At 40.4% G+C, this 24,963-nt stretch overlaps 1 protein-coding gene across 5 annotated transcripts in view; it reads left to right on the forward strand.

Moving 5' to 3' along the window:
* Positions 1–11,634, forward strand: part of ENOX1 (ecto-NOX disulfide-thiol exchanger 1) — a 659,885-nt gene extending 648,251 nt beyond the window's left edge. For all 5 annotated transcript variants that reach the window (XM_047756005.1, XM_047756008.1, XM_047756006.1 and 2 more), the window contains one exon: positions 11,293–11,634. In XM_047756005.1, the coding sequence (XP_047611961.1) occupies positions 11,293–11,424 (132 nt within the window). In that variant the 3' untranslated portion in view covers positions 11,425–11,634. The remainder of the gene's footprint in view (positions 1–11,292) is intronic.
* Positions 11,635–24,963: the final 13,329 nt, after the last annotated feature.

Below are 24,963 nucleotides of genomic sequence, written 5' to 3' on the forward strand. Positions count from 1 at the left end.
TACTGAATACAGTTCCCTGTCCTATACGGTTAGACCTTGCCATTTATCTCATATATATATAAACTGTGATATATACATGATTTTATATATATAAATATATACACACATGTGATATATGCATGCGTATATATAAGCTGTGATAGATATATATATATATAATCATGTATATATCACAGTTTATATATACTAATTCCAAACTCCAAATTTATCCCTCCCCAACGTCTTTTTCCCCTTTGGTAACCATGAGTTGTTTTCTGTATCTGTGAGTCTGTTTCATTTTCATATGTAAGTTCATCTGTGTCATAATTTATATTCTACGTATAAGTGATATCCTATGCTATTTGTCTTCCTTTGTCTGACTTACTTCACTTAGTATGATAATCTCTAGTTCTGTCCATGTCACTGCAAATGACATTGCTTCATTCTTATTTACGGCTAGGTAATATTCCTTTGTGAGAGTATGTACCACATCTTTATCCATTCATCTCTGTGGCCATTTAGGTTTCTTCCATGTCTTGGCTGTTGTAAATAGTGCTGCTGTGAACACTGCTGTGCATGTATCATTTCAAATTATGGTTTTCTCTGGATAAATGCCCAGGAGTGGAATTGCATGATCATATGGTAGCTCTGTGGTTCCCCCAGTCCACAGGTTGACTTTTCATTTTGTTCACAATTTCCTTTGCTGTGCAAACGCTTATCAGTTTGATTAGGTCCCATTTGTTTATTTTTGCTTTTATTTCTATTGCTTTGGAAGCTGACCTAAAAAAAAAATTGTACAGTTTATTTATGTCAGAGAATGTTGCTTATGTTCTCTTCTAGGAGTTTTATGATGTCATGTCTTATATTTAAGTCTTTAATCCATTTTCATTTTATTTTTGTGTATGGTGTGAGGGTGTATTCTAACTTCATTGACTTAACATATGGCTGTCCAGCTTTCCCAAACACCACTTGCTAAAGAGACTGTCTTTTCTCCCTTATATATTCTTGCCTCCTTTTGTTGAAGATTAATTGACCAGAGGTATGTGGGTTTATTTTTGGGCTCTGTATTCTGTTCCACTGATCCGTAAGTCTTCCTTTGTGCCAGTACCACTCTGTTTTGATTAATGCAGCTTTATACTATCGTCTGAAGTCTGGGAGAGTTATGCCTCCAGCTTTGTTCTTTTTCCTCAGGATTGCTTTGGAAATTAATGGCCTTTTATGGTTCCATATAAATTTGGGGACTCTTGGTTCTACTTCTGTGAAAAATGCATGGGTAATTAATTGTATAGGAATTGCATTAAGTATGTAGACTGCTTTGGGAAGCATGACTATTTCAACAGTATTATTTCTTGCAGTCCAAGAGCATGGGATACCTTTCTATTTCTTTGAATCATCTTCACTTTCCTTTATCAATGTCTTTTAGCTTTCAGCATATAAATCCTTCACCTCCTTGAACAGGTTTATTCCTAAGTATTTTATTTTGGGGGTGCAATTTTAAAAGGCATCAGTTTTGTTTTATTGTTTTACATTCCCTTTCTGGTATTTGATTGTTAGCATAAAGAAATGCAACAGATTGTTGCATGTTAATCTTGTATTCTGCTACCTTGTTGAATTTATCAATTCTAGTAGTTTTTGTGTGGAGTCTCTAGGGTTTCCTATATATAGTATCATGTCATCTGAGCATAATGACAGTTTAACCTCTTCTCTTCTTATTGGGATACCATTTGTTTCTCTTTCTGGTCTGACTGCTCTGGCTAGGCCTTCCAAAGCTACGTCAAATAGAAGTGCTGAACAAAGGCATCCTTGCCTTGTTCCAGGTTTGAGCAGGAAGGCTTTCAGCTTTTCACCATGGACTACTATGCTGGCTGTAGGTTTGTCATAATTAGCTTTTATTTATTGAGACATGTTCCTTCTATACCCACTTTGGTAAGAGTTTTTTTTTTTTATCATCAATGGATGTTAAATTTTATCAAATGCTTTCTCTGCATCTGTTGAAATGATCATGTGGGTTTCATCTTTTCTTCTGCTGATAGGGTGTATCACACTGATTGATTTGCATTTGTTGAACCATCCTTGTAACCCTGTAATGAATGCAGCTTGATTTGGGTGTATTTTTTTTTTATGTTGTTGGATTCAGTTTGCTAATTTTTAGTTATTGTGGTTAGTTGTTTTTTTTTTAACCGAAGTATATTTGACTTACAATGTTGTGTTAGTTTCAGGTAGAGAGCAAAGTGATTCATTTATACATACATGGTTTTTTTTTTTTTTTCAGATTCTTTCCCCTTAGAGGTTATTACAAAATACTGAAACTTGGAGTTCCCGTCATGGCTCAGTGGTTAACGAATCCGACTAGGAACTATGAGGTTGCAGGTTCAATCCCTGGCCTTGCTCAGTGGGTTAAGGATCTGTCTGGCGTTGCCGTGAACTGTAGTGTAGGTCGAAGACACAGCTCGGATCCCACGTTGCTGTGGCTCTGGTGTAGACCAGCGGCTACAGCTCTGATTAGACCCCTAGCCTGGGAACCTCCATATGCCATGAGGGTGGCCCTAGAAAAGACAAAAAAAAAATACTGAAACTAGTTCCCTGTGCTATGCAATAGGTACCTGTTGATTATCCATCATATATAGTAGTCTGAATATGATATTCCAACCTCCTAATTTATACTTCCCCCACCCCCACCCCGCCTTTAACTCCTTGGTATGTTTGTTCTCTGGGTCTGTGAGTCTGTTTCTGTTTTGTATATACGTTCATCTATATCTTTTTTTTTTTTTTAGATTCCACATATAAGCAATATCTAATGATATTTGTCTTTCTCTCTCTGGCTAACATCACTTAGTATGATAATCTCTGGATCCATCCATGTTACTACAAATGATATTGCTCCATTTTTCTTATGGCTGAGTAATATTCTGTTGTATAAATATACCTAACTCTTGTGATGCTATAATGAACCCAACTTGATTGTAATTAATCTTCTTTATCCATTCATCTGTAGGTAAACATTTAGGTTGTTTCTATGTCTTGGCTGTTGTAAAGACTTCTGCTGTGAACATTACAGTGCATGTATCTTTCAAATTATGAACGTCTCTGGACATATGTCCAGGAGTTATTGGTGATTGCAGGATCATATGGTAGCTCTATTTTCAGTTTTGTTTTTTTTTTTAAGGAACCGCCATAGTGTTCTCTATAGTAGCTGCACCAATTCCCACCAACAGGCTAGTAGGGTTCCTTTTTCTCCACACCCTTTCTAGCATTTACAATTTGTAGACTTTTTTCGTGATGGCCATTGTGATTGACCATTGTGAGGTGATAGCTCATTGTAGTTTTGATTTTCATTTCTCTAATAATTAATGATCCTGAGCATCCTTTCATGTGCCTGTTGCCCATCTGTATGTCTTCTTCAAACAAATATCTATATAGATCTTCTGCCAGCTTTTTGGGTTGTTTGGGTTTGTTGATATTGAGCTGGATGTGCTATTTGCCTGTGTTTTGAGATTAATCCCTTGTTGATCGCATCATTAGCAAACATTTTCTCCCACTCTGTGGGCTGACTTTTCATCCTGTTGGTGGTTTCCTTTGCTGTACAAAAGCTTTTAAGTTTAATTAGGTCCCATTTTTATCTCTATTGCTCTAAGAGACAGATCCAAAAAGATACTGCTGCAGTTTCTGTTATAGAGTGTCCTGCCTATGTTTTCTTCTGGTTTTATAATATCTGGTCTTACATTTAGGCCTCTAATCCATTTTATTTTTGTATGGGGTGTTAAAGAATGTTCTAATTTCATTATTTGACATGTAGCTATCCAGTTTTCCCAGCACCACTTATTAAAGAGACTGTCTTTTCTCCATTGTACATCCTTGCCTCCTTTGTCATAGATTAATTGACCATAGGTGCATATTTCTAGGCTTTTTATCTTATTCCATTGATCTATATTTGTTTTTCCACCAGTACCATACTGTTTTGATTATTGTAGCTTTGTAATATAATCTGAAGCCAGGGAGCCTGATTCCTCAGGCTCCATTTTGCTTTCTCAAGATTGCTTTGGCTATTTAGGGTCTTTTGTGTTTCCACACAAATCTTAAATTTTTTTCATTCTATTTTGTGAAAAACTCCATTGCTGATGGGATAGGGACCACCCTGAATCTACAGATTGCCTTTGATAGTATAGTCATTTTGACAGTATTGATTCTTCCAATCCAAGAACAGTTTCTATTTGTGTCCTCTTCAATTCTTTCATCAAAATCTTATAGTTTCATAGTACTCCTTAGCTAGGTTTATTCCTGGGTATTTTATCCTTTTTGATGCAATGGTAAGTGGTATTCTTTCCTTAATTTCTCTTTCTGATCTTTGATTGTTCATGTATGGAAATGCAACGTATTTCTGTATATTAATTTTGTATCCTACAACTTACAAAATTCAATGATGTAGTTTTCTGGTAGCAGCTTTAGGGTTTTTCTATGCATACTATCATGTCATCTGCCAACAGTGACAATTTGACTTCTCCTTTCCCACCTTGGATTATTTTTCTTCTCTGATTGTGTGTCTAGGAATTTCAAAACTATGTTGAATAAAAATGGCAAGAGTGGGTATCCTTGTCTTGTTCCTAATCTTAGAGGAAATGCTTTCAGCTGTTGACCATTGAGTATGTTGTTAAGCATAGCTATCTCCTAGATGGCCTTTATTATGTTGATGTATGTTATCTGTATGCCCACTTTCTGGAGTTTTTATTATAAACAGATGTTGAATCTTACCAAAAGCTTTTTCTATATCTATTGAGATGATAATATGGTTTTTATTCTTTAGTTTGTTAATATGGTATATCACATTAGTTGATTTGCAGATATTGAAAAAAAATCTTTGCATCCCTGGCATGAATTCCACTTGATCATGCTGTATGATCCTTTTAACATATTGTCAGGTTTGATTTACTAGTATTTTGTTGAGGCTCTTTTGCATCTATGTTAAACAGTGATAGTGGCCTGTCATTTTCTTTTCTTTTTTTTTTCAGCATATTTGGTTTTGGTATCAGGGTGATAGTGGCCTTATAGAATAACTGTTCCTTCCTCTGATTTGGGGGGAATAGTTTCCGAAGGGGTGTTAACTCTTCTCTAAATGTTTGGTAGAATTTACCTGTGAAGCCATCTGGCCCTGGACTTTTGTTGTTTGGAGTTTTTTTAATCAGATTAAATTTCGGTACTTGTTACCGGTCTGTTCATATTTTCTATTTCTACCTGGTTCAGTTTTGGGAGACTATACCTTTCTAAAAATTTGTCCATTTCTTCTAGATTGTCCATTTGAATGGCATATAGTTGCTTGTGATAGTCTCTTATGGGCCTTTGTATTTTTATGCTGTTGCTTATAACTTCTTTTTCATCTCAAATTTTATGGATATCAGACATCTCCCTTTTTTTCTTGAGTCTAACTAAAGGTTTTATCAATTTTGTTTATCTTTTCAAATAATCATCTTTCAGTTTCATTGATCTCTTCTGACATTTTCTTAGTCTCTTTCATTTGTTTCTGCTCTGACCTTTCTGATTTGTTTCCTTCTGCAAAACATAGAGGATTTTGTTTGTCCTTTTTTTTTTTTTTTTCGTCTTGTTGCCTTTTCTAGGGCCACTCCCGCAGCATATGGAGGTTCCCAGGCTAGGGGTCGAATCGGAGCTGTAGCCACCGGCCTACACCAGAGCCACAGCAATACCAGATCCGAGCCTCGACTGCAACCCGCACCACAGCTCACGGCAATGCCGGATCCTCAATCCACTGAGCAAGGCCAGGGATTGAACCCACAACCTCACGGTTCCTAGTCAGGTTCGCTAACCACCGCACCACGACGGGAACTCCTGTTTGTTCTCTTTTCTCTAGTTGCTTTAAGTGTAAGGTTAGGTTGTTTACTTGGGAGTCTTGATTCCTGAGGTAACCTTGTATTGCTAAAAAATTCCCTCTTAGCATGGCTTTTGTTGTGTTCCATAGGTTTGGATCATCATGTTTTCATTTTCATTCATCTCTAGGTATTATCTGATTTCCTTTGATTTCTTCCATTATCCACTTATTGTTTAGTAGCATGCTGTTTAGGTTCCATGTGTTTGTCTTTTTTGCATTTTTTTACTAGTAGTAGATGTCTAATCTCATAGCACTGTGGTCAGAAGAAATGCTTGGTATTATTTCAGTTTTCTTAACTTTATCAAGGCTTGCTTCATGTCCCAGCATGTGATCTATCCTGGAGAATTTTCCATGTGCACATTAAATGAGTGTGTATTCTGCCAATTTTGGATAGAACATTCTATAAATATCAATTAAGTTCATCTCATCTAATGTGTCACTTAAGACCTGTTTTCTTATTGATTTTTTGTCTGGATAATCAGTCCACTGATGTGAATGGGGTGTTAAAGCCCCCCACTATTACTGTGTTACTATCAATTTCCTGTTTTATGTCTGTTAACATTTGTGTTACTTATATAATGAGCTGCTCCTAGGTTTGATGCATATATATTTACAACTGTTATACGTTCTTCTTGGATTGATCATTATGTAGTATCCTTCTTTTGTCACTTTTAACAGTCTTTAAAGTCTATTTTGTCTGATATAAGCATTCCTACTCTAGCTTTCTTTTGATTTCCATTTGCATGGAATACCTTTTTCTGTCCCCTTACTTTCAGTCTGTATGTGTCTCTAGATAGGAAATGAGTCTCCTGTAGACAGCATATATATGGGTCTTGTTTTTGTATCCATTCAGACAAGTCTGTATCTTTTGGTAGGAGCATTTAATCCAATTACATTTAAAGTCATTATCGATATATATGTTATTGCTGTTTTGGTTCATTGTTTTGGATTTGTTTTTGTAGGTCTTTTCCCTTGCTTTCCTCTTTTCTTCTCTTATGGTTTGATGACCATCTTTAGTTTTATGTTTGGATTCCTGTGTGTGTGTGTCTTATGGATTTTTGGTTTACAGCTACCAGGAGGTTTCAGTATGGCAGTTAATATACACAAATGATTGGGGATTTTTTTGTTTCATTTTTGGCCACTCCTCAGCATATGGAATTCCCAGGCCAGGGATCAGGTCCAAGCCATAGTTGTGATCTAAGCCACAGGTGCGGGCCAGGGATCAAACTCACATCCCATTGCTCCTAAGACACCACCAATCCCATTGTGCCACACTGGGAACTGCACACACATGGTTGTTTTAAGTTGCTGATCTCTTAATTTCAAATGCTTTTCCAATATCCTGCATTTGTACTCTCCTACTTCCATTACTACTGGTTTTGATATCATATTTGTGTGTGGATCATTTCCTACCTTTACTATATGTTTGCCTTTACTGGTGAGCTTTCCCATTTATAATTTTATTGTTTCTAGCTGTGGCCTTTTGATTTATGCAAAGAGAAATTCCTTTAGTATTTCTTATAAAACCTGTTTGGTGGTGCTGAAACTCTTAGTATTCACTTGTCTATAAAGCTTTTGATTTCTCCATCAAATTGGAATGAGAGCCTTGCTGGATAGAGTATTCTTGGTTGTAGGCTTTTCTGTTTCATCACTTAAATATATCTTGCCCCTCCCTTCTGGCCTGTAGAGGTTCTCCTGAAAAATGATAATGTTATGGGGAACTCCCTTGTATGTTATTTATTGCTTTTAATATTCCCTCTTTATTTTTGTCACTTTGATTACTGTGTGTCTTGGTGTGTTCCTCCTTGGATCAATCCCATATGGGACTCCCTGCACTTCATGGACCTGGGTGACTGTTTCCCTTCCCACATTAATGAAGTTTTCAGCTATCATCTCTTCAAATATCTTCTCAGGCCCTTTCTCACTCTCTCTCTCTTCTTCTGGGACACCTATAATTTGAATGTTGGTATGTTTCATATTGTTCCAGAGGTCTCTTAAATTGTTCTCATTACTTTTCATTCTTCTTTCTTTATTCTCTTCCATGGCAGTGATTTCCACCACTCTGTCCTCCAGCTCTCTGGTCCCTATTTCTGCCTCATTTATTCTGCTCTTATTCTTTCTTGTGTTTTTCATTTCAGTTTTTTTTTTCAACTCCTTTTGACTCTTCTTTATATTTTCTAACTCTGTTTAAAAACTTCTTCTAACTTCTCACTCTGTGCATCCATTCTTTTCCCTCCATTCATTTCCCAAGTTCTTAGAACATCATCACAATCATTACTCTGATCTCTTTCTTGGGTAGATTGCCTATCTCCATGCCACTTAGCTATTCTTGTGGTGTTTTATCTTGTTCCTTTGTCTGTGATGACTTTGAGATGTCCTCCACCATCTCATTTTGTCTAAATTTCTATTTGTATTTTTATGTATATGGAAGATGAGTTCTGTTTCTCAGCCTTGGAGAAGTGTCCTCTGTAGAAGATGTCCTAATGTCCCATAGGTACACTCCTCTCTCATCACCCATGGGCCAGTGACCTGCTGCTCCTAGGGCAGGGTAGGTTCTGATTTGAATTTGTGGACTCGGTACCACTGGCTTCTGGATCATCTCTCTCTCTTGTTTCTGCCCCCTGATGGATGAGGCTCATCTAGAGGCTGTGCAGGCTTCCTGGTTGGAAGAACCAGTGCTGGGCCACTGATGGGAGGAACTGGGTCTTGACCCTCTAGTGGGCAAGGATGTGTCAAGGGGAATGTCAAAAGGTGGCTGTGGGCTCAGGAGGTCTTTAAGAAGCCTGTCTGATGATGGTGAGGCTGTGTTCCAGCCCTGTTGGCTGTTTGGCCTTAGGTGTCCCAGTATTAGAGCCTACAGGCTGCTAGGTTGGGCCAGGTCTTGGTGCCAAAATGGTGGCCTCCAGGAGAGCTCACACTGATGAATAGCCCCTGGTAACTCTGCCACCAGGGCCCTTGTCACCACAGTGAGCCACATCTGTCCCCTGCCTCCCCAGGAGACCCTATAAAACCAGCAGGTAGGTTTGTCCCAGACTTCCATAGAGTCATTGCTTTTTCCCTGGATGCCAGTGCATGAGAAACCTCCAGGAGAAGAGACTGATTTCTTCAGTCCTGTGGAGCTCCTGCAGTCAAGCTCCACTGGCTTTCAAAGGCATATGCTTTGGAGTTCCCACCATGTCACAATGGGATTGGTGGCATCTCTGGAGCACTGAGACACAAGTTTGGTCTCCAGTCCAAGCACAGTGGTTAAGAATGCAGTATTGTGGTTAAAGACCGACAGGTTGCAACTGTGGTTCAGATCTGATCCCTGACTTGGGAACTCTATATGCTATGGGGCGGCCAGGGAAAAAAAAAAAAAGCAAATGCTTTGGAGGCCCCTCCTTCAGTTGCCAGACTGCCAGGCTAGGGAGCCTGACATGGGACTCAGAACTCTTACTTCTGTGGGAGAACTTCTGTGATAGAGTTATTCTCCAGTTCGTGGGTTTCCCACCACTCCCCCCACCCCAGGTGCCCTGTGATTATATCATGAATTTGCCCTTCCTACCAGCTTGTTGAGCTGCTTCTTTATGTCTCTGGATGCAGAATATCTTTTTTGTTGGGTTCCAGTCTTTTTTAATCAATGGTCGTTCAGTTGGTTGTGATTTGGGGTTGTTTGTGGGAGGAGATGAGCCTAAGGTCCTTCTACTTTGCCATCTTCATGATGTGCACAGTCTTAATTACTCATTGATTTTGTATAAACCAGTTCCATATCAACAGGCTCAACAGCACCCTTGCACAATGATAATAAGTCTAACCGTGCACCATAACAAAACCTCCTTCAGCACCAACTGGATAACTACTGGGAATCTGGGTGATACAGGATGCTTCAGCAACATCCACAGGAGTCCTTTTCCAGCTTCTAGAAGCTGTCCATGTTCCTTGGTTCATGGCTTCCTACCTCCATCTTCAAAGCCAGCCACAGCAAGATGAGTCTTTCTCACCTTGCCATCCATCTAGTCTTCTGACCTGGTTTGCTGGTTTTCTGTTGAGAACTTTTACATCTATAGTCATCGAAAATAGTGGTCTATAAGCATCTTTTTTTGATACTGTCTTTGTCTGGTTTTGCTATCAAGGTGATGGTGGGCTTCACAGAATGACTTTGGGAGTGCTCCCTCTTCAGTCTTTTGGAAGAGTTTGAGAACGATCAGTGTAAGTTCTCCCTCAGTGAAGCCATCTGGTTCTGGACTTTTGTTTGAAGGGAGTTTTTAGATTACAGATTCCCTTCTCTTCCAGTGATCACTGTGTTCAAATTATTTACTTCTTGATTCAGTTTTGGTGGGCTGTATCGTTTCTAGAAACTTCTGCATTTCTTCTAGGTTGTCTAATTTGTTGGCATACAATTGTTCAGAGTATTAGGGTATTTTGTATTTCTGTGGTATCCGTTATTTGGTTCCTCTTAACTGTTAAGTGATAATAAAAAGTGTTAATAAAATAACAAATGATAATAAAATTTTATACAGTGATTAGATCATGAAAGATAATAAGGCCTAACTGTGTGCCCAAATCTGTGCTAAGCTAGTAAGTCTTCAGACATCCTTACTAAATGTTATTATCCCCACTTGCTGAGATTAGAGAGACTATTTTGGTAGAGTCATTTAGCTCATTAACATTAGCAGATACGAAATTTAAACAGTAATGTCAGACGCCAATTCCAGGATCTCAGTCACTTTGCTATATGAGATCCACATATATATGCATAAATTAGGATGAAAACACAGGAAAACAAGAGCAATGGCTGTGGTGGAGTAGATTTGTTCAAGATAAAATGAATTGTTGGTATAAAATGCATGTAATAACAGTTGGGAAAAGGAAAAGCTTGCATTTAAAAAACCTACCTGGATTTTATGAATGGACATTGAGACTCTTATTACTGTGGGTGTTGGGATTCATTTCTATTCCTAAAGGTTTATGGTTTTCTGGTCCCTGTGAAAGTTCAAGGAAGAGAAAGGAGTTAGGGTGGCAAGAAATCCACCCACATGCCCTCTGGCCCTCACCAATTTGGATAAAAGTGCTGCCTTTTGTATCAGAGGAAAGGTAGCTTTCCAGAAGTGGTGATAATCTGTTCTGAGCTGCCTTGAATTCCTTATCCATCTCCTTTTAGATCAAGGGAGGGCTATTCAGATATGGTGCTGCCAGGAAGGCAGTCATCCATGTGAAGGATGAACCTGGAACTTTCCACCCACTTGTCTCATGTCTGGCTCCCACCAGCTGCTCAGGGGATGAGGAGGCGAATCCCGTTGAGCCCCTTAACTCGAGCTTCTTGTATCAGGACATTACTTAACAGCAAGCAGAAAGCTACATGTCTGGCTCACGGAGAAAGCCCATCCTTCCTCGACCCCCTGCCTCCTGTAAGATGAGTTCTTGTTCCAAAAGAAACTTTTCTTCCTCTCCAACAGATATCTGCAAATGAAATCGAAATGCTTCTGATGAGGCTGCCACGCATGTTTAAACAGGAATTCACAGGTGTGGGAGCAACGCTGGAAAAAAGGTGGAAGTTGTGTGCCTTTGAAGGAATTAAAACTACCTAAGTGTGAACCACAACAGAATCTCTGGAAATGAAACCGCCTGAACCCGGCCAGGGCTGTGCAGTGTGAGCCCAGGAGGTTTGGGGCTGGTCCAGCGCGGGACCTTTGTGGAGCCATCAGAGCCTGACTTTGGTCACATCTGTGGCATTCTCTTGTGAGTGGAAACATAACTGTGTACCAGTTCCCGAAAACAAACAAAGCTTCATACTGTGACAGATCTGTTTGCTCTGAAAACCAAACAATGATTCCACAGTCGTAATGATGGCAAAAACCGTAAAATATGCTACATTTGAGACTAGCTCACCAAGAAAAATATTTAAAGTTGATGGTGTGGCAATGGTTGTTGCTAGGCTACAGAGTTGTATATGTAATGTATAGCTGAAATCATTCAATGACATTTTCCTGAAAGTCTTTCTGTTTTAGTAAAAAAAAACAAAACAAAAAAAGGAAAGAAAAAGTAATTTTACAGTGAGGAAAAGATCATACCAAAAGAAAACTTGAATATGTGTCTGAACAGTTATTGTATTTTGTAAATTAAGTTATATGCTGTTCTAGGGACTTTTGCCTTATTGAAGGGGCAGAAAATGTGATTAGACTCCTTGAGAATGCTTTATCAAGAATATTATTTTTCTAATGTAACAATTCCCCATCATAAGTTCTTTTAACATGGACTGCATAACAATTTTCATAAAATGTAAATAAAGGAAAAACTTAGTGCTACTGTCTTGTACTTGGTATGTAATATTCAAGTTTATGCATCAAAATAAACATTCAGTAAATACTCCTGTTACAAATTTTATAGCAAAGATATTAATTTTTTTCAATAAATATGACTTCTACCACATTGGTTTTTGCAAATTCTTCTTTGATATATTTTAATTCTTCCTTAAGAAATACTTTTCACATGATTCAGTCCCATCTCGTTGCCCATCATTTTTAAATGCATGAGTGACAATAAGAAGCAAAACATCATTCCAAACAGGAATATATAAAAGTCACAGAGAAAGTACTAAGACTACATATCTGAAAATACCCAAGATATGACATCAACTGCAATCAACATAAATTTTGTCTTTGTGTCCTCGTGTATAGGTACAAAGTAGCCAATGAGTGAATACTGTTAATTCCTAGATTTATTTGTATGTTTTCTGGAAAACATACATTAGAAAAGGAAGTAAAGAATTCACTCTTGGACCAGTAATTTAGAGAAACTCTGGGCTTCCTCTCTTTAATTACAAGTACAATAGAGCTCTAAATTTTATCTCCTTCCTGCTTTCTTGTATTAGAATCACAAAAAAGACAAGTATTCAAGATATTGATTAATTTTAAATGAAACATTGTTTAGGAAGACAGCTGAACAGTGAATGTTCTTTGAAATGCTGAAAAGACATTCATAATTTCCTATTGGACATTATTGTCCTCAGGCTCTTTTTATTGAGCCCTGATAAATTAAGGTTCTTATTCATGCCTCCCATAAATATCTACACATATGCTATGTTCAGGCCCAGTGTGAACACTGTGAATATGGAGCTGAATGAGAAGACCCCCCCTTTTTTTTTTTTTTTTGTCTTTTTAGGGCTGCACCCTCAGCATGTGGAGGTTCCCAGGCTAGGGGTCTAATCAGAGCCTTAGCTGCTGGCCTACGCCACAACCACAACCACAGCCATGCCAGACCCGAGCCACATCTGTGACCTAGACCACAGCTCACAGCAACGCCAGATCCTTAACCCACTGAGCGAGGCCAGGGATCAAACCTGCATTCTCACGGACGCTAGTCAGATTCACTTCCGCTGAGCCACGACAGGAACTCCTGGACCCCTTCCCTTAATGAGCTCAAAGTTCAAAGGGGAAGAGACATTGTCCCAAAACTTTCTCTGTGACTTAAGCCAAGTGATAGGGAAGATCTGACCATAGAGCAATGGGATTCAAACTAAATATCCATGTCACATTAAATGTTGAAATACCAAGGGCCTTTCCATGACCATCTGTCAGTGTGCCTACCACCAATCACCCTGACACACTCATCTCGAGGGCAGGAGACTCAAAGAAGGATACAACGGTCGTACCACAAAGTGACCCACCTTGTACAACAGAACTCGATGAAACATTGTAGGTCAACTAGAACATTAAGAATAAGAAGGATACAGCAGTCAGCAAGGAGACTTGGAAACATAAAACCTAAGAGCTTCATCCAAAAACTAACTAGGAAAAAAGAACTCTGTAAAGTGGCAGTTATGACGGCATAAAGTCTGGTAGGGACACAACGGGGAGGGTACCACAATCTAGACTATTTGCAAACTGAAAGCCTGGTAGATGTTTTTCAAGTGTCCATTCACACCTTCAAGCATTGCCGCATGTGGTCACTTGAGCAGAAGGATATCCTGCACAGAGTAAACCTAACTTAGAGCCCTGATTAGGACAAGGAGTTGGCATGACCTTTTATTATTAGATAAAAGATACCACTTTGTAACTTCAATTATACGAGTAACTTATTTTTTGCAGGAAAAGAAAACCTTCTAAATGATCCCCCAGACATTCTGATTCAGATGAGACAAGGCACCTGGGGAAGGAACTAACACTGCTACCTTTGAGGGCCATCCGAGTGCATATATCGCTCACCCCATCCTCTTTAATCCACAGGATAACCCTATACACCAAGTATATTATTGTCCTCATTTGTCGCACAAGCAGAATGAGTCTCAGAAGTTCTAACAATGTGGTCAAACTTGCAGTTGGAAAATTCCGAATATGGCATTTGAAACCAGGACCCACTGACTCCAAAGCATGGTCTTCTTTTCACTATGTCCTGCTTCTAGTTCAATTCACCCCACTCCTCCCCTGAGCCCAATGCCCATCCAGGGGCTTTGGGCCACCGCTTCTCTTCTTTACTCCACCATCCCCTGTACACGTGTACAAGTGGGAAGATGCTGGCCTTTCTCTCCTATGTCTACCCAGTAACAGATGACTGCTCTTGGGTGCTGAGACAAAGGCGAGCACTGGGAGTTTGGAGAGCCTTGTAACCTGGCCCCAATGGGCCTTTCTGGCTTGCTTTTCCACAGCTCCCTTGAATAGGACTGATATTTTTTGCCTTTCTGCTTTTGCTCATCTCTTTCTATCCAAAGGAAAAGACGCTACTGACATCTAGGTATCCCAAGTCTGTGCAGCCTTAAGAGGAAAACATAAAGACCCTCCTCATCCATGAAGCTTGTCTCCATCCGCCAGAAGGCCTTTCTCCTGCCTCTGCACGGCCATCCCACACTATTTCTTAAGGCATTTACCACCAGCTGTCTTTGCCTCATCTCGCTATTAGATCACAAGCTCTTTGAGGGATCCAAGCATGTCTCGTTTACTATGAATTATTTCTCCGGAGTTCCCATTGTGGCGCAGCAGTTAACGAATCCGACTAGGAACCATGAGGTTGCGGGTTCGGTCCCTGCCCTTGCTCAGTGGGTTAAGGATCCGGCGTTGCTGTGAGCTGTGGTGTAGCTTGCAGATGCGGCTCGGATCCGGTGTTGCTGTGGCTCTGGCGTAGGCTGGTGGCTACAGCTTCAATTGGACCCCTAGCCTGGGAACCTCCATATGCCGCAGGAGCGGCCCAAGAAATGGCAAAAAGACAAAAATAAATAAATAAGTAAAAATAAAAAATGAATTATTTCTCCAAGTGCTTTCACTTCCAAATATTTAGAAAGCAGGGCAGAGGATGAGCCGAGATGTTTTCATGCCTCCAGGGACCAGCTTGCTCATACACAGAAGGAAAAAATTACAAAATACTTGAAAAGGCTGCAACTATTTCACATCCACGGGTCCAAGACTGAAAATGTGTGCAATCATGTGCTGCACGCACTTGAAATACAAAAAGCGATCCAATTCCTCCTCCAAGTTCAAACTCAGATCAATCATCAACTCTTCTATGGAGCCCCGAGCCCCTCAGGAGCCTCCTCTCCGGTGTTCCCACTCCTATGTCAGTATAAGTCTACTGCAGCCCTACTACTGCATTTCAATCATTCATGAATGTGGCTGTCTCTCCCACGTCCCGCAGGCGGGAGACCTCCCTTACTTGTCCCTTGAGTCCCTCAGACTCACACGACATACCATGACATTCAAGTATGTATCAGCGGAATGAACTCAATCCAGCCAATGAAAGAAAAGCCCACACAGAAATGTTCTGAGTTTGCTGAATCAGGATACACTGAGGTAGGACATCCAGGAGCAGAAGCTAGAACTTCCTGCCCCTCCGTTGTAAGATCGTCCCATTTTCTATTTTTAAATCTTGTTATCGTGGTCAAATATGCATCATGTAGTATTTATCATGTTAACAACTATTTCTAATTGTATCATTCACTGACATTAAATACACTCCCAGTGTTAGATAACCACTATATTTACAGTTTATACATTTTTTTATAAATTTACAATTTCTTCACCACTATATTTATAATTTTTTCATCATCCCCAAGAAAAATTTTAATGTACTCATGAAACAATAACTCCTTATCGCCCCCTCCTTCTAGCCCCTGATAACCTCTCTTCTGCTTTATGTCTCTCTGAATTTGCCTTTTCTAGGTCTCCTCATGCATGTGCAACCATACAGTATTTGTCCTTCTGTGTCTCACTTATTTCACTTAGCTAAATGTCTTCAAGGTTCATCCATGATGTAGCATGTATCAGAATTTTATTCATTTTTGAGGGTGAATAATATCCATTGTAGGAGGACTCATCTTGCTGGCTTCAGCATCTTTTATCTACTGCAGCAAGGAAAAGCCAGTTGTCTATGTATGAAAGTACTTAAATACTTTTAGTAAACACCACATCAAAAACATTTGAAAGTGTAGAGAAGTTGGCTTCCATCTGGATAAACCTCTTGTTTTCATTGAGGGTAATAAAAATGAAATGAAAAAGTAGAGAATGTTGGTAGTAACTGTATAGAAAATGAGACTGTTTAAACAAATATCCATGCAACAAATACGATATATGGCATGTTTTTTCTTGGTAAAGGGTTCTAAAAATGGGTGCTGTGTTTATTTGTTGCCCTCAATAGAAGATGTTTTATCCTGAAAATGCAAGACCTATTTTACCATAATACTCATAGTTTGTCCTCATAAACCAAGAAACTAAGGAGATGTTTGACTCCTATAGTCGTATAGCTCGACTCACATTATATCAATATATATATCACATGTATATTCAGTCTGTCACTTAGCAGTCAGACGCTAGTCCCAGATTCGTGATACAGTAACATTAATACCTACCTCATAGGATCTCTGTGATGATTAAATAAGAAAGCATGCATAAAGCACCCAAAACAGAGCCAGGTAGATCTGATGGCACTGGTTTCTTCATAAACAGTACTTTAGATGCCATCATCACAAGCAAAGGAGGCAAATCCCTTCCCTGCTAATAACCCATTCCTGTCCTTAGGGATAAGGAGCCAACAATGGGAGTTCCTGTCATGGCGCAGTGGTTAACGAATCCGACTAGGAACCATGAGGTTGCGGGTTCCATCCCTGCCCTTGCTCAGTGGGTTAACGATCCAGCGTTGCCGTGAGCTGTGGTGTAGGCTGCAGATGCGGCTCGGATCCCGCATTGCTGTGGCTCTGGCGTAGGCCCGTGGCTACAGCTCCGATTCGCCCCCTAGCCTGGGAACCTCCATATGCCGCGGGAGTGGCCCAAAGAAATAGCAAAAAGACAAAAAAATTTTTAAAAATAAGGAGCCAACAATGTGTTCCTCCATATAAGAACAGGGTACAAGACAAGTACAAGCATCCTCTCCACAAACAGTCCAATAAATATGGTCAGATGTACGACCAACACAAGCAAAATAATTGTAACTCTCTAGCCTGCAAAGACTTTCACAACTCATAGGCAAAATGCAGTCACAGTGACCCTTGGCAAGGATAAAATCTCGAGCCGGAATTCTTTGTTGCAACCTCCCTTTTTACTTATTTGGTATATCTCCAATAAACAGGAATCAGGGTCATAAACATTCAACTGTGAAGAAACTCTATGGCTCTGGGCAACTGCCACTTTGAATGATGGTCAACTAGGTATATAGTATGCAAGGATTAAATAGAGTATTAATTATGTTTTTTATAACCCAGCAGAAACATTGTCAGGAAAAATTATAGTTGTAGCTGGAACATGCACTAGTAGTATTTTAAAGAACATACATATCTATTATCGTTGCTGAGAGTATTATCCAAGTAAAGGACTCCAGTAAGTCTAGTAATTACAGACCGGTTGTGTTAATAAAATCAGCTGTTTTGGCCCAAAATGTTAACTCTGTTTGCCTGCTCTCAGAACTGTACAGATACCCAAACAATAAAGCGCAGACTTTCCACTGCACATTTCGTCTCTTATATAATGTACGTTTATCGTACAGGGCTATGGAATGGAATGTTCTTAACTTCATGGGAAAAACAGGCTCATAAAAATAAATTGCAAACATTTACAGGAGAAAATGGTACTTTTCTATACAAAGCAAAGAACGTGGTTAATGTACAAGAGAAAGTGCGCTGCATGTAATGAAATGCATTTTTTGTCTAGCAAATTTATTTATTGTGTGTTGAAAATTATAATATCGTCTCCTGCACAAAGAAATTTCTATATAAAGCTCATTTGCTATTGCAGGGAATGAAACTCTTTTTCTTGTTTACGAAAGTAGTCTATCTTAATATCAACCCACAACACTGTCAAGTTCACTTAAGAAGAGCTATGTGTAGATAAGAATGGGACTGAATCAGAAACCAGAATATTCCGTTTCATCTGCTTTTCTTCTTCTTTTTTTTTTTCTGAGCAAGTGCTCTGTAAGCCACTACATCTGGTAGCAATCTCTTTCTGGAAAGCATTCTTCCTTTCGGAAGAAAAAGCTAAAAATTGGTCAATTTGAGGCTCTCATCAATCAATAAATCTTTTGCCTTTGAATATGTTTATGCATAAGTGAGGGTTTGTTTCCCTAGCACTTTTTGAGATAGAATGTGAAATATGGGCTGGCAAGTCAAACACTGTCTTGAGGTGGAGATAATGTATGAAAACCATTGTGGGTCGTTTATTAAACAGACATTGATTGTTACATCAAACCAACATAGCACGCATCATTTTTATGACTTACAATCACAGTAAATCCAGTCTCAAATAGGAAGTGCTATGAATTCTTCGTGAGCATAATTGTCGCTTCCTGCGGCTGGGCAGCAACTGGGAGGGGTTCTGCACCTCATTATCTGTTCCTTGAGCAAATTAAGGTGACTCTGGTTCCACGTATGCCAGAGAAAAGGCTTCGTGGTACTGGGCCTGGTATGCAATCAAACTGTGGGTGGCACAGGACAGACAATGAAACTTAGACTATGCCGACCTACAGCCAAATATTTTCCATCGCTGCTGATTAATGAAGCTTCCAGCCTTTGGTCACGGAAGGGACAGATTGCCTGGCCATAGAGACAGTACAGTGAGAGCATTTTTCCAGAATCGTTCCAAGTGGGAGATCATAGGCAACTGACTTAATCTCGGAAATGGAGATCGCAGAAACAACCTATTTCACAAAGTCTCACTGTAATTGCACCCATTATCTGGGTCTTACTAAGTCACCGACGTTTAGAGAACTCTTCTTCTTCTTTTTTTTTTTTGTCTTTTGTCTTTTGTTGTTGTTGTTGTTGCTATTTCTTGGGCCGCTCCTGCGGCATATGGAGGTTCCCAGGCTAGGGGTTGAATCGGAGCTGTAGCCACCAGTCTACGCCAGAGCCACAGCAACGCGGGATCCGAGCCGCATCTGCAACCTACACCACAGCTCACGGCAACGCCGGATCGTTAACCCACTGAGCAAGGGCAGGGATCGAACCCGCAACCTCATGGTTCCTAGTCGGATTTGTTAACCACTGCGCCACGACGGGAACTCCTAGAGAACTCTTCTAGCAAACGTTTTCAATGCTGTGGCCTCACAGTCCACTGCCAGTTGGAAAGCATTTCCTGTCAGAGGTCATCAGTAACATATCAAGTGGATTCAGCTTCCTGATTCCCCCCCTGGAATAACAAATGCTTTCATACAACATAACAGGAAACCTCCCACAGCCCCAAGAGCCTGGTGGACTGTGTGGAACCAGAATGGGGACTTCTGGAGAATTCCAGATTCCCATGGCTTCCCCGGGAGGTTTTAGGAACTCAAGAAATTGATGAATAGCCAGGAAAGTGCCTATCTCAAACCAGACCTCTTAGAAGACAGTCTTGGCAAAGACAAACCTGATGCATTTTTTTTTTCTAACACAAAATATTTCAAAGGAAAAAGAACAAGAGCCCAATCTTGGGACTGAGAAAGAACTAGTATCTTACCCCTGGTCCTCTGTCTCCAAGAAGGATGAGACATTTTGGTGGGAGCACTGAAGGGATAAAATCTATCTTGTGCTTTCATGTTTCATATTACTTTATGGAAAGGCAACATGGCTATACCTCTTATTTCTCCAGCATTCAGGTTTAAGGAAGGACATGGGGAAGGACATGGGGAGGAAATGCTCGTTACTGCCACCTGAAATTTCTCAAACCTGGAAGTGTAAGTGGAATGCGGGGCCCTCAACCCCTGCTTTATTCTTATAACCCTTTGTACTCCTGTTTCCTTCTTTTCCAACAGGGCTTTGCCCAGGAAGTCCTCAACTCACCATTTCATTGATTTATCTGGTCAAGTTTTTGTTTTTGTTTTTGTTTTTTTTTTAATAAACTAGGAAGGAACACCCACCACTATGCCTATATCCAGGCACAAATGCACAGACATGCACACACTCACACACTAATAAAATTCATGCGCACACACACACACATGCACATGTAATACACAATGGAAACGCACACAATGTAGCCACATTTAACACACATACAATTCCACTGACACTAAATGTTCCAGGGAGGCACTGGAGCAAGGTGCTAACTCAGGGAATCTTATATTTACAACAAGCAATTCCTATAGCAGATGGCGGTTATTAATAGCCCTGTTTAATGGCCATCTGTATCTACCTAACTCTGTAATGTCTTCCCACTCCAATTCTGGACTTGGTCATTTTGCCCCACTTTGGCCAAAGAGATGTTAGAAGGTTGACAAGCACCTGCAAGTTTCTGCTCACCAGAGCCTCTTGCATGACTGGGTTTATACACTATTGCACCCTGACATGCCTGGGAGGACACAACAGGATCAGCTGGTAACCCCTTGATCTCTCAAGAGAACATGTCAGAGACAGGAAGTACAATTCAGCCTCAGTGGTTGATCAGCAGACTTGTGGGCTAAATAAATGGTTCATTTAAGCCACTGAATTTCGGGATGACTTATTTTGCAGCACTTTTTTTTTTTTGTCTTTTTAGGGCTGCACCCAGGGCATATGGAAGTTCCAGGCTAGAGGTCGAACAGGAGCTACAGCTGCTGGCCTACACCACAACCAACCACAGCAACACGGGGTCTCAGCTGCATCTGCAACCTACATCACAGCTCACAGCAATGCCAGATCCTTAACCCACTGAGCAGGGCCAGGGATCAAACCCATGTCCTCATGGATACTAGTCAGGTTCATTACTGCTGAGCCACAATGGGAACTCCTTATGCAGCATTATCTGTGGCAACAGAAAACTGACAAAGAAATTGTGATTTATAATTAAGGTGTTGTTACAACAAAAAAAGTTAAAAAAAGATATATGGCATTGGCTTTGAGACCAAGCAGTGGGGCAGAGGCTGGAAAAATGATGAGAAAACTGCTATAGAAGGAGGGAAAAGTAGCGTCATTGGTTACAAAGAAGCCAAAAAAAAAAAAGGTGAAACTGCCATACATAGTAATTCAGAAGACAGAAAATGTATTTATGGACCTTTGGTATCTGAGTAATAACTTTTCTAGGGAGAACATAGAAACTGCTAGTGGCTCTCACTACTGCATACTGATAAGGTTCCTATAAGAAAAGAGAAGGGTTCAAGAAGTAACTGACCAACGTGTAAACAAGTTTAGAAGGACTACCTTCTAAGGACCAGAACTTCTTGGCTGGGAAACCAAATTGTTTTTTGTCTCTAGTCTCTTCAGTCAGCAAAAGATTCTCAAAGTAAAACAAAGCCTGGGGCAAGGATCCCATCAAACCTTTATTAAGACCTTTTATTATGACTTTGGAAAGAAAGAAAGCAGAATCTTGCAGAGCCTCTAAGCTAGAGAGAAGCACTGCTAGGAGTCTTAAGAGCATTGCCCCACAGCAAACTGACAGGCCCAAATAACAATCATCAAGTCTAGAGAGAGATCTAGCTCTAAAATAATTCTAAGTATTGCGTTTTGTTCATCCGATGTATAAGAAATGCACAAAAATATTGAGGGCACTGTATTGGCAAGAGTTTTACCAATTTATACTAAAAGACACTGAGACTGTTGAAAAGTAAAAACAAACAAACAAAAAACTCTACGTTCCCCCATTTCCAAAACCAGAAAGCAGGCTGAGAAAATTGTTCAAAGCAGACAGAGGTAGCCAAGGACAATGGACAAGTAAAGTCATCCCAGATGGTAGAGCACAGAGCCATAGCAACCAATGGTCTGTAGAGTCACTTGCAGGGAGCAGAACTGAAGCCCAATCAAGGCACATTCCCCTCCTCTGGAATGGGAGCCCTGCACATGACTAGATTTCAGAACTGCTATGAACTAGTGCCTCATGTCATTTTCATCTTTTGAATGCGATTGTCTGCTCTGATTATCCTGTCCTTTCTAGTGTATGAGGTTTGGTGTAAAATAGCTTATCTTTCTCATTCATAGGCCTTCACCACAAAGGATTCACATCCAGGAGCCATATCCAAACATGTTATATCTATCTTGAGACCCTGGGCCTTGAGTGCGATACTGTGATTAAATGAGACCACTAGGGATCTTAGGAGAGGGGGGTATTTTGCATGTGTGAATAAAATGAATAGTTGAGACCAGAGTGTAGACATAGCCACTTCTGCACTAGTTTCCATTCCAATTTCTGGATCGGTTCTCTATTGCCATACATAATGCTGCAGAGCAGACAATCCAAAACTGAACTGGCTTAAAACAATTAGCTCACAGGTCTGCAGGTTTGTGATTTAAGTTGGGAATTTTTCCTGATCTTGGTTGAGCTCACTTGCATGTTTTTTACTTTTTTTTTTTTGGCTTTTTAGGGCTGCACCCACCCGAGGCATATGGAAGTTCCCAGGCTAGGGGTCGAATCGGAACTACAGGCTACAGCTGCCAGCCTACAGCTCATGGCGATGCCAGATCCCCAACCCACTAAGCAAGGCCAGGGACCAAAGCCGAACCCTCATGGATACTAGCTGTATTCATTTCCGACACAGCACAAAGGAAACTCCCTCACCTGGATGTTTCCTAAGTCAGCTCGGGGCTGGCTAGGATCATGTTTCTGGTGATAGCTGGTTGGTGACTGGCTTGAGGCAATCGTGTCTCAATGACCTCAGCTGTGACAAATCTCTTTTCCTCCCTAAGTCGCTCTCCTCCTTCCTGAAGACTAGCCCTAGCATACACTCATGATGATGAAAAAGGAACAGGAGTATGATTAAGACCGAGACCATGAAGACCAGCAAGAGGGCAGGCTCCAATGCACAAGGACATATCAAGTTTCTGTTTTCAACATACTTGCTAACAACAGATTGCCCAAAAGAAGGGACGTGGCTGAGGCCCCCAAGGGATGGGACCATCGTTGCAATCAAGCCACTGTAATTGCAAAACTGTCTTCCACAGAAACTAGTGTTCCACAAGATGTTATGAGATGTTCCAATAAAAAAGGTTCTAGGGTTTTACAAATTTGTACAGTGACATTTATTATATCCTTTTGGTGAGTCACACATTGTCTCATTGTGTGACTAACTGGGCAAAGCCCTGCTGGAAAAGAAGCCCTCATTTCATTGTCTCATTGACTCAGGTCAAGTATAGTTTGTTTGTTTGTTTTCCTTTTCTTTTTAGGGCCACACCCGCAGCGTATGGAAGTTCCCAGGCTAGGGGTCGAATTGGAGGTACAGCTGCTGCCCTGCACCATAGCCACAGCAACTCAGGATCCAAGCCACATCTGCGACCTACATCACAGTCGGATCCCTAACCCACCGAGCAAGGCCAGGGATTGAACCCGCATCCTCATGGACACTAGTCAGATTCATTGCTGCTCCGCCACAACCGGAACTCCAAGTGTAGTGGTATTTTTTTAATAAACTGGGAAGGAACACTCACCACTATGCACATATCCTGGCACGAATGCACATGCGCACAGACATGCATACATTCACACACTAATAAAACTTGCAACTGCGTTAGAATCAAGAGCTTTAGGAATCCTAAAAGCTCCCCTTCCCTTAGGGCGAGGAGGGCCTCAAGAGCACTATTCACGTCTTGATTGGCTACTTTGTTGTGAGGCTGTCCTGTGTACAGAGTAATAAACTGTTCATGGTAATTATCTTCTCTACTCTCAGATGAGAAAACGAGGGTCAGAAAAGTTAACCAAAATCCCTCTCCTGGGCATCTATCCAGAGAAAACCGTGACTTGAAAAAACACATGTACTCCAATGTTCACTGCAGCACTATATACAACAGCCAAGACATAGAAACAACTTAAATGTCCATCGAAAGACGAGTGGATAAAGAAGATGTGGTACATATACACAATGGAATACTACTCAGCCATTAAAAGGAAAGAAATAACAGCATTTGCAGCAACATGGATAGACCTAGAAATTATCATGCTAAGCAAAGTCAGACAACGAGACACCAACATCAAATGCTATCAATGACATGTGGAATCTGAAAAAAGGACAGAATGAACTTCTTTGCAGAACAGATACTGACTCACAGACTCTGAAAAACTTACGGTTTCCAAATGAGACAGCTTGGGGGGATAGGGGGTTGCACTGAGGGTTTGGGATGGAAATGCTATAAAATTTGGTTGTGATGATTGTTGTACACCTATAAATGTAACACAACTCATTAAGTAATTAAAAAAAAAGTTAACTAAACCACTTGGGAAGGAAGCAGCAAAGCTGGGTTGCATGCCCAGATCTGCCTGACCAAACACCGACCATCTTTTCCTCTTCCTGCCTGTCGGTGGTAGAGTATCAGGCACCATGACAAATGGCTTATCAGCACAGGGTAACGGCCCAGTAATTGAGAAAATGGTTTGAGTCCTGGCTTTGCCACTAAGTTATCTTGAACACATCACAACCTCTTAAGCAGAGCAAACTGGAAACACCATTCTTTAGGTTCCCTTGCAACTCGAAGAATCTAGAAACCATGTTGATGAGTGGGCTCTTTGGGACACAAGAATCCTCAGTTGCTTCTCCATCTGCCACCATAAAAAGGACCTAAAACTTACTGCTTTGTCATGAATCGGGTCCTGAATATAAGAAGTTCATTTTTTAATGTGCTTGTTTCAATCGCTTAAAATATTCAAAATATCTTTCCAGCCTGCAATTCATCCCTTGCCCTTCCTAATTTTCCAGGGAAATCGCAATGATATACTATGGGGAGAGCATATTAATATTCTCAGGAAACACAGTACCTGTACTGTGGACTCTAATTTTAGAAC

The sequence above is a fragment of the Phacochoerus africanus genome, chromosome 13, assembly GCF_016906955.1.
Source record: "Phacochoerus africanus isolate WHEZ1 chromosome 13, ROS_Pafr_v1, whole genome shotgun sequence".
NCBI lineage: Eukaryota > Metazoa > Chordata > Mammalia > Artiodactyla > Suidae > Phacochoerus > Phacochoerus africanus.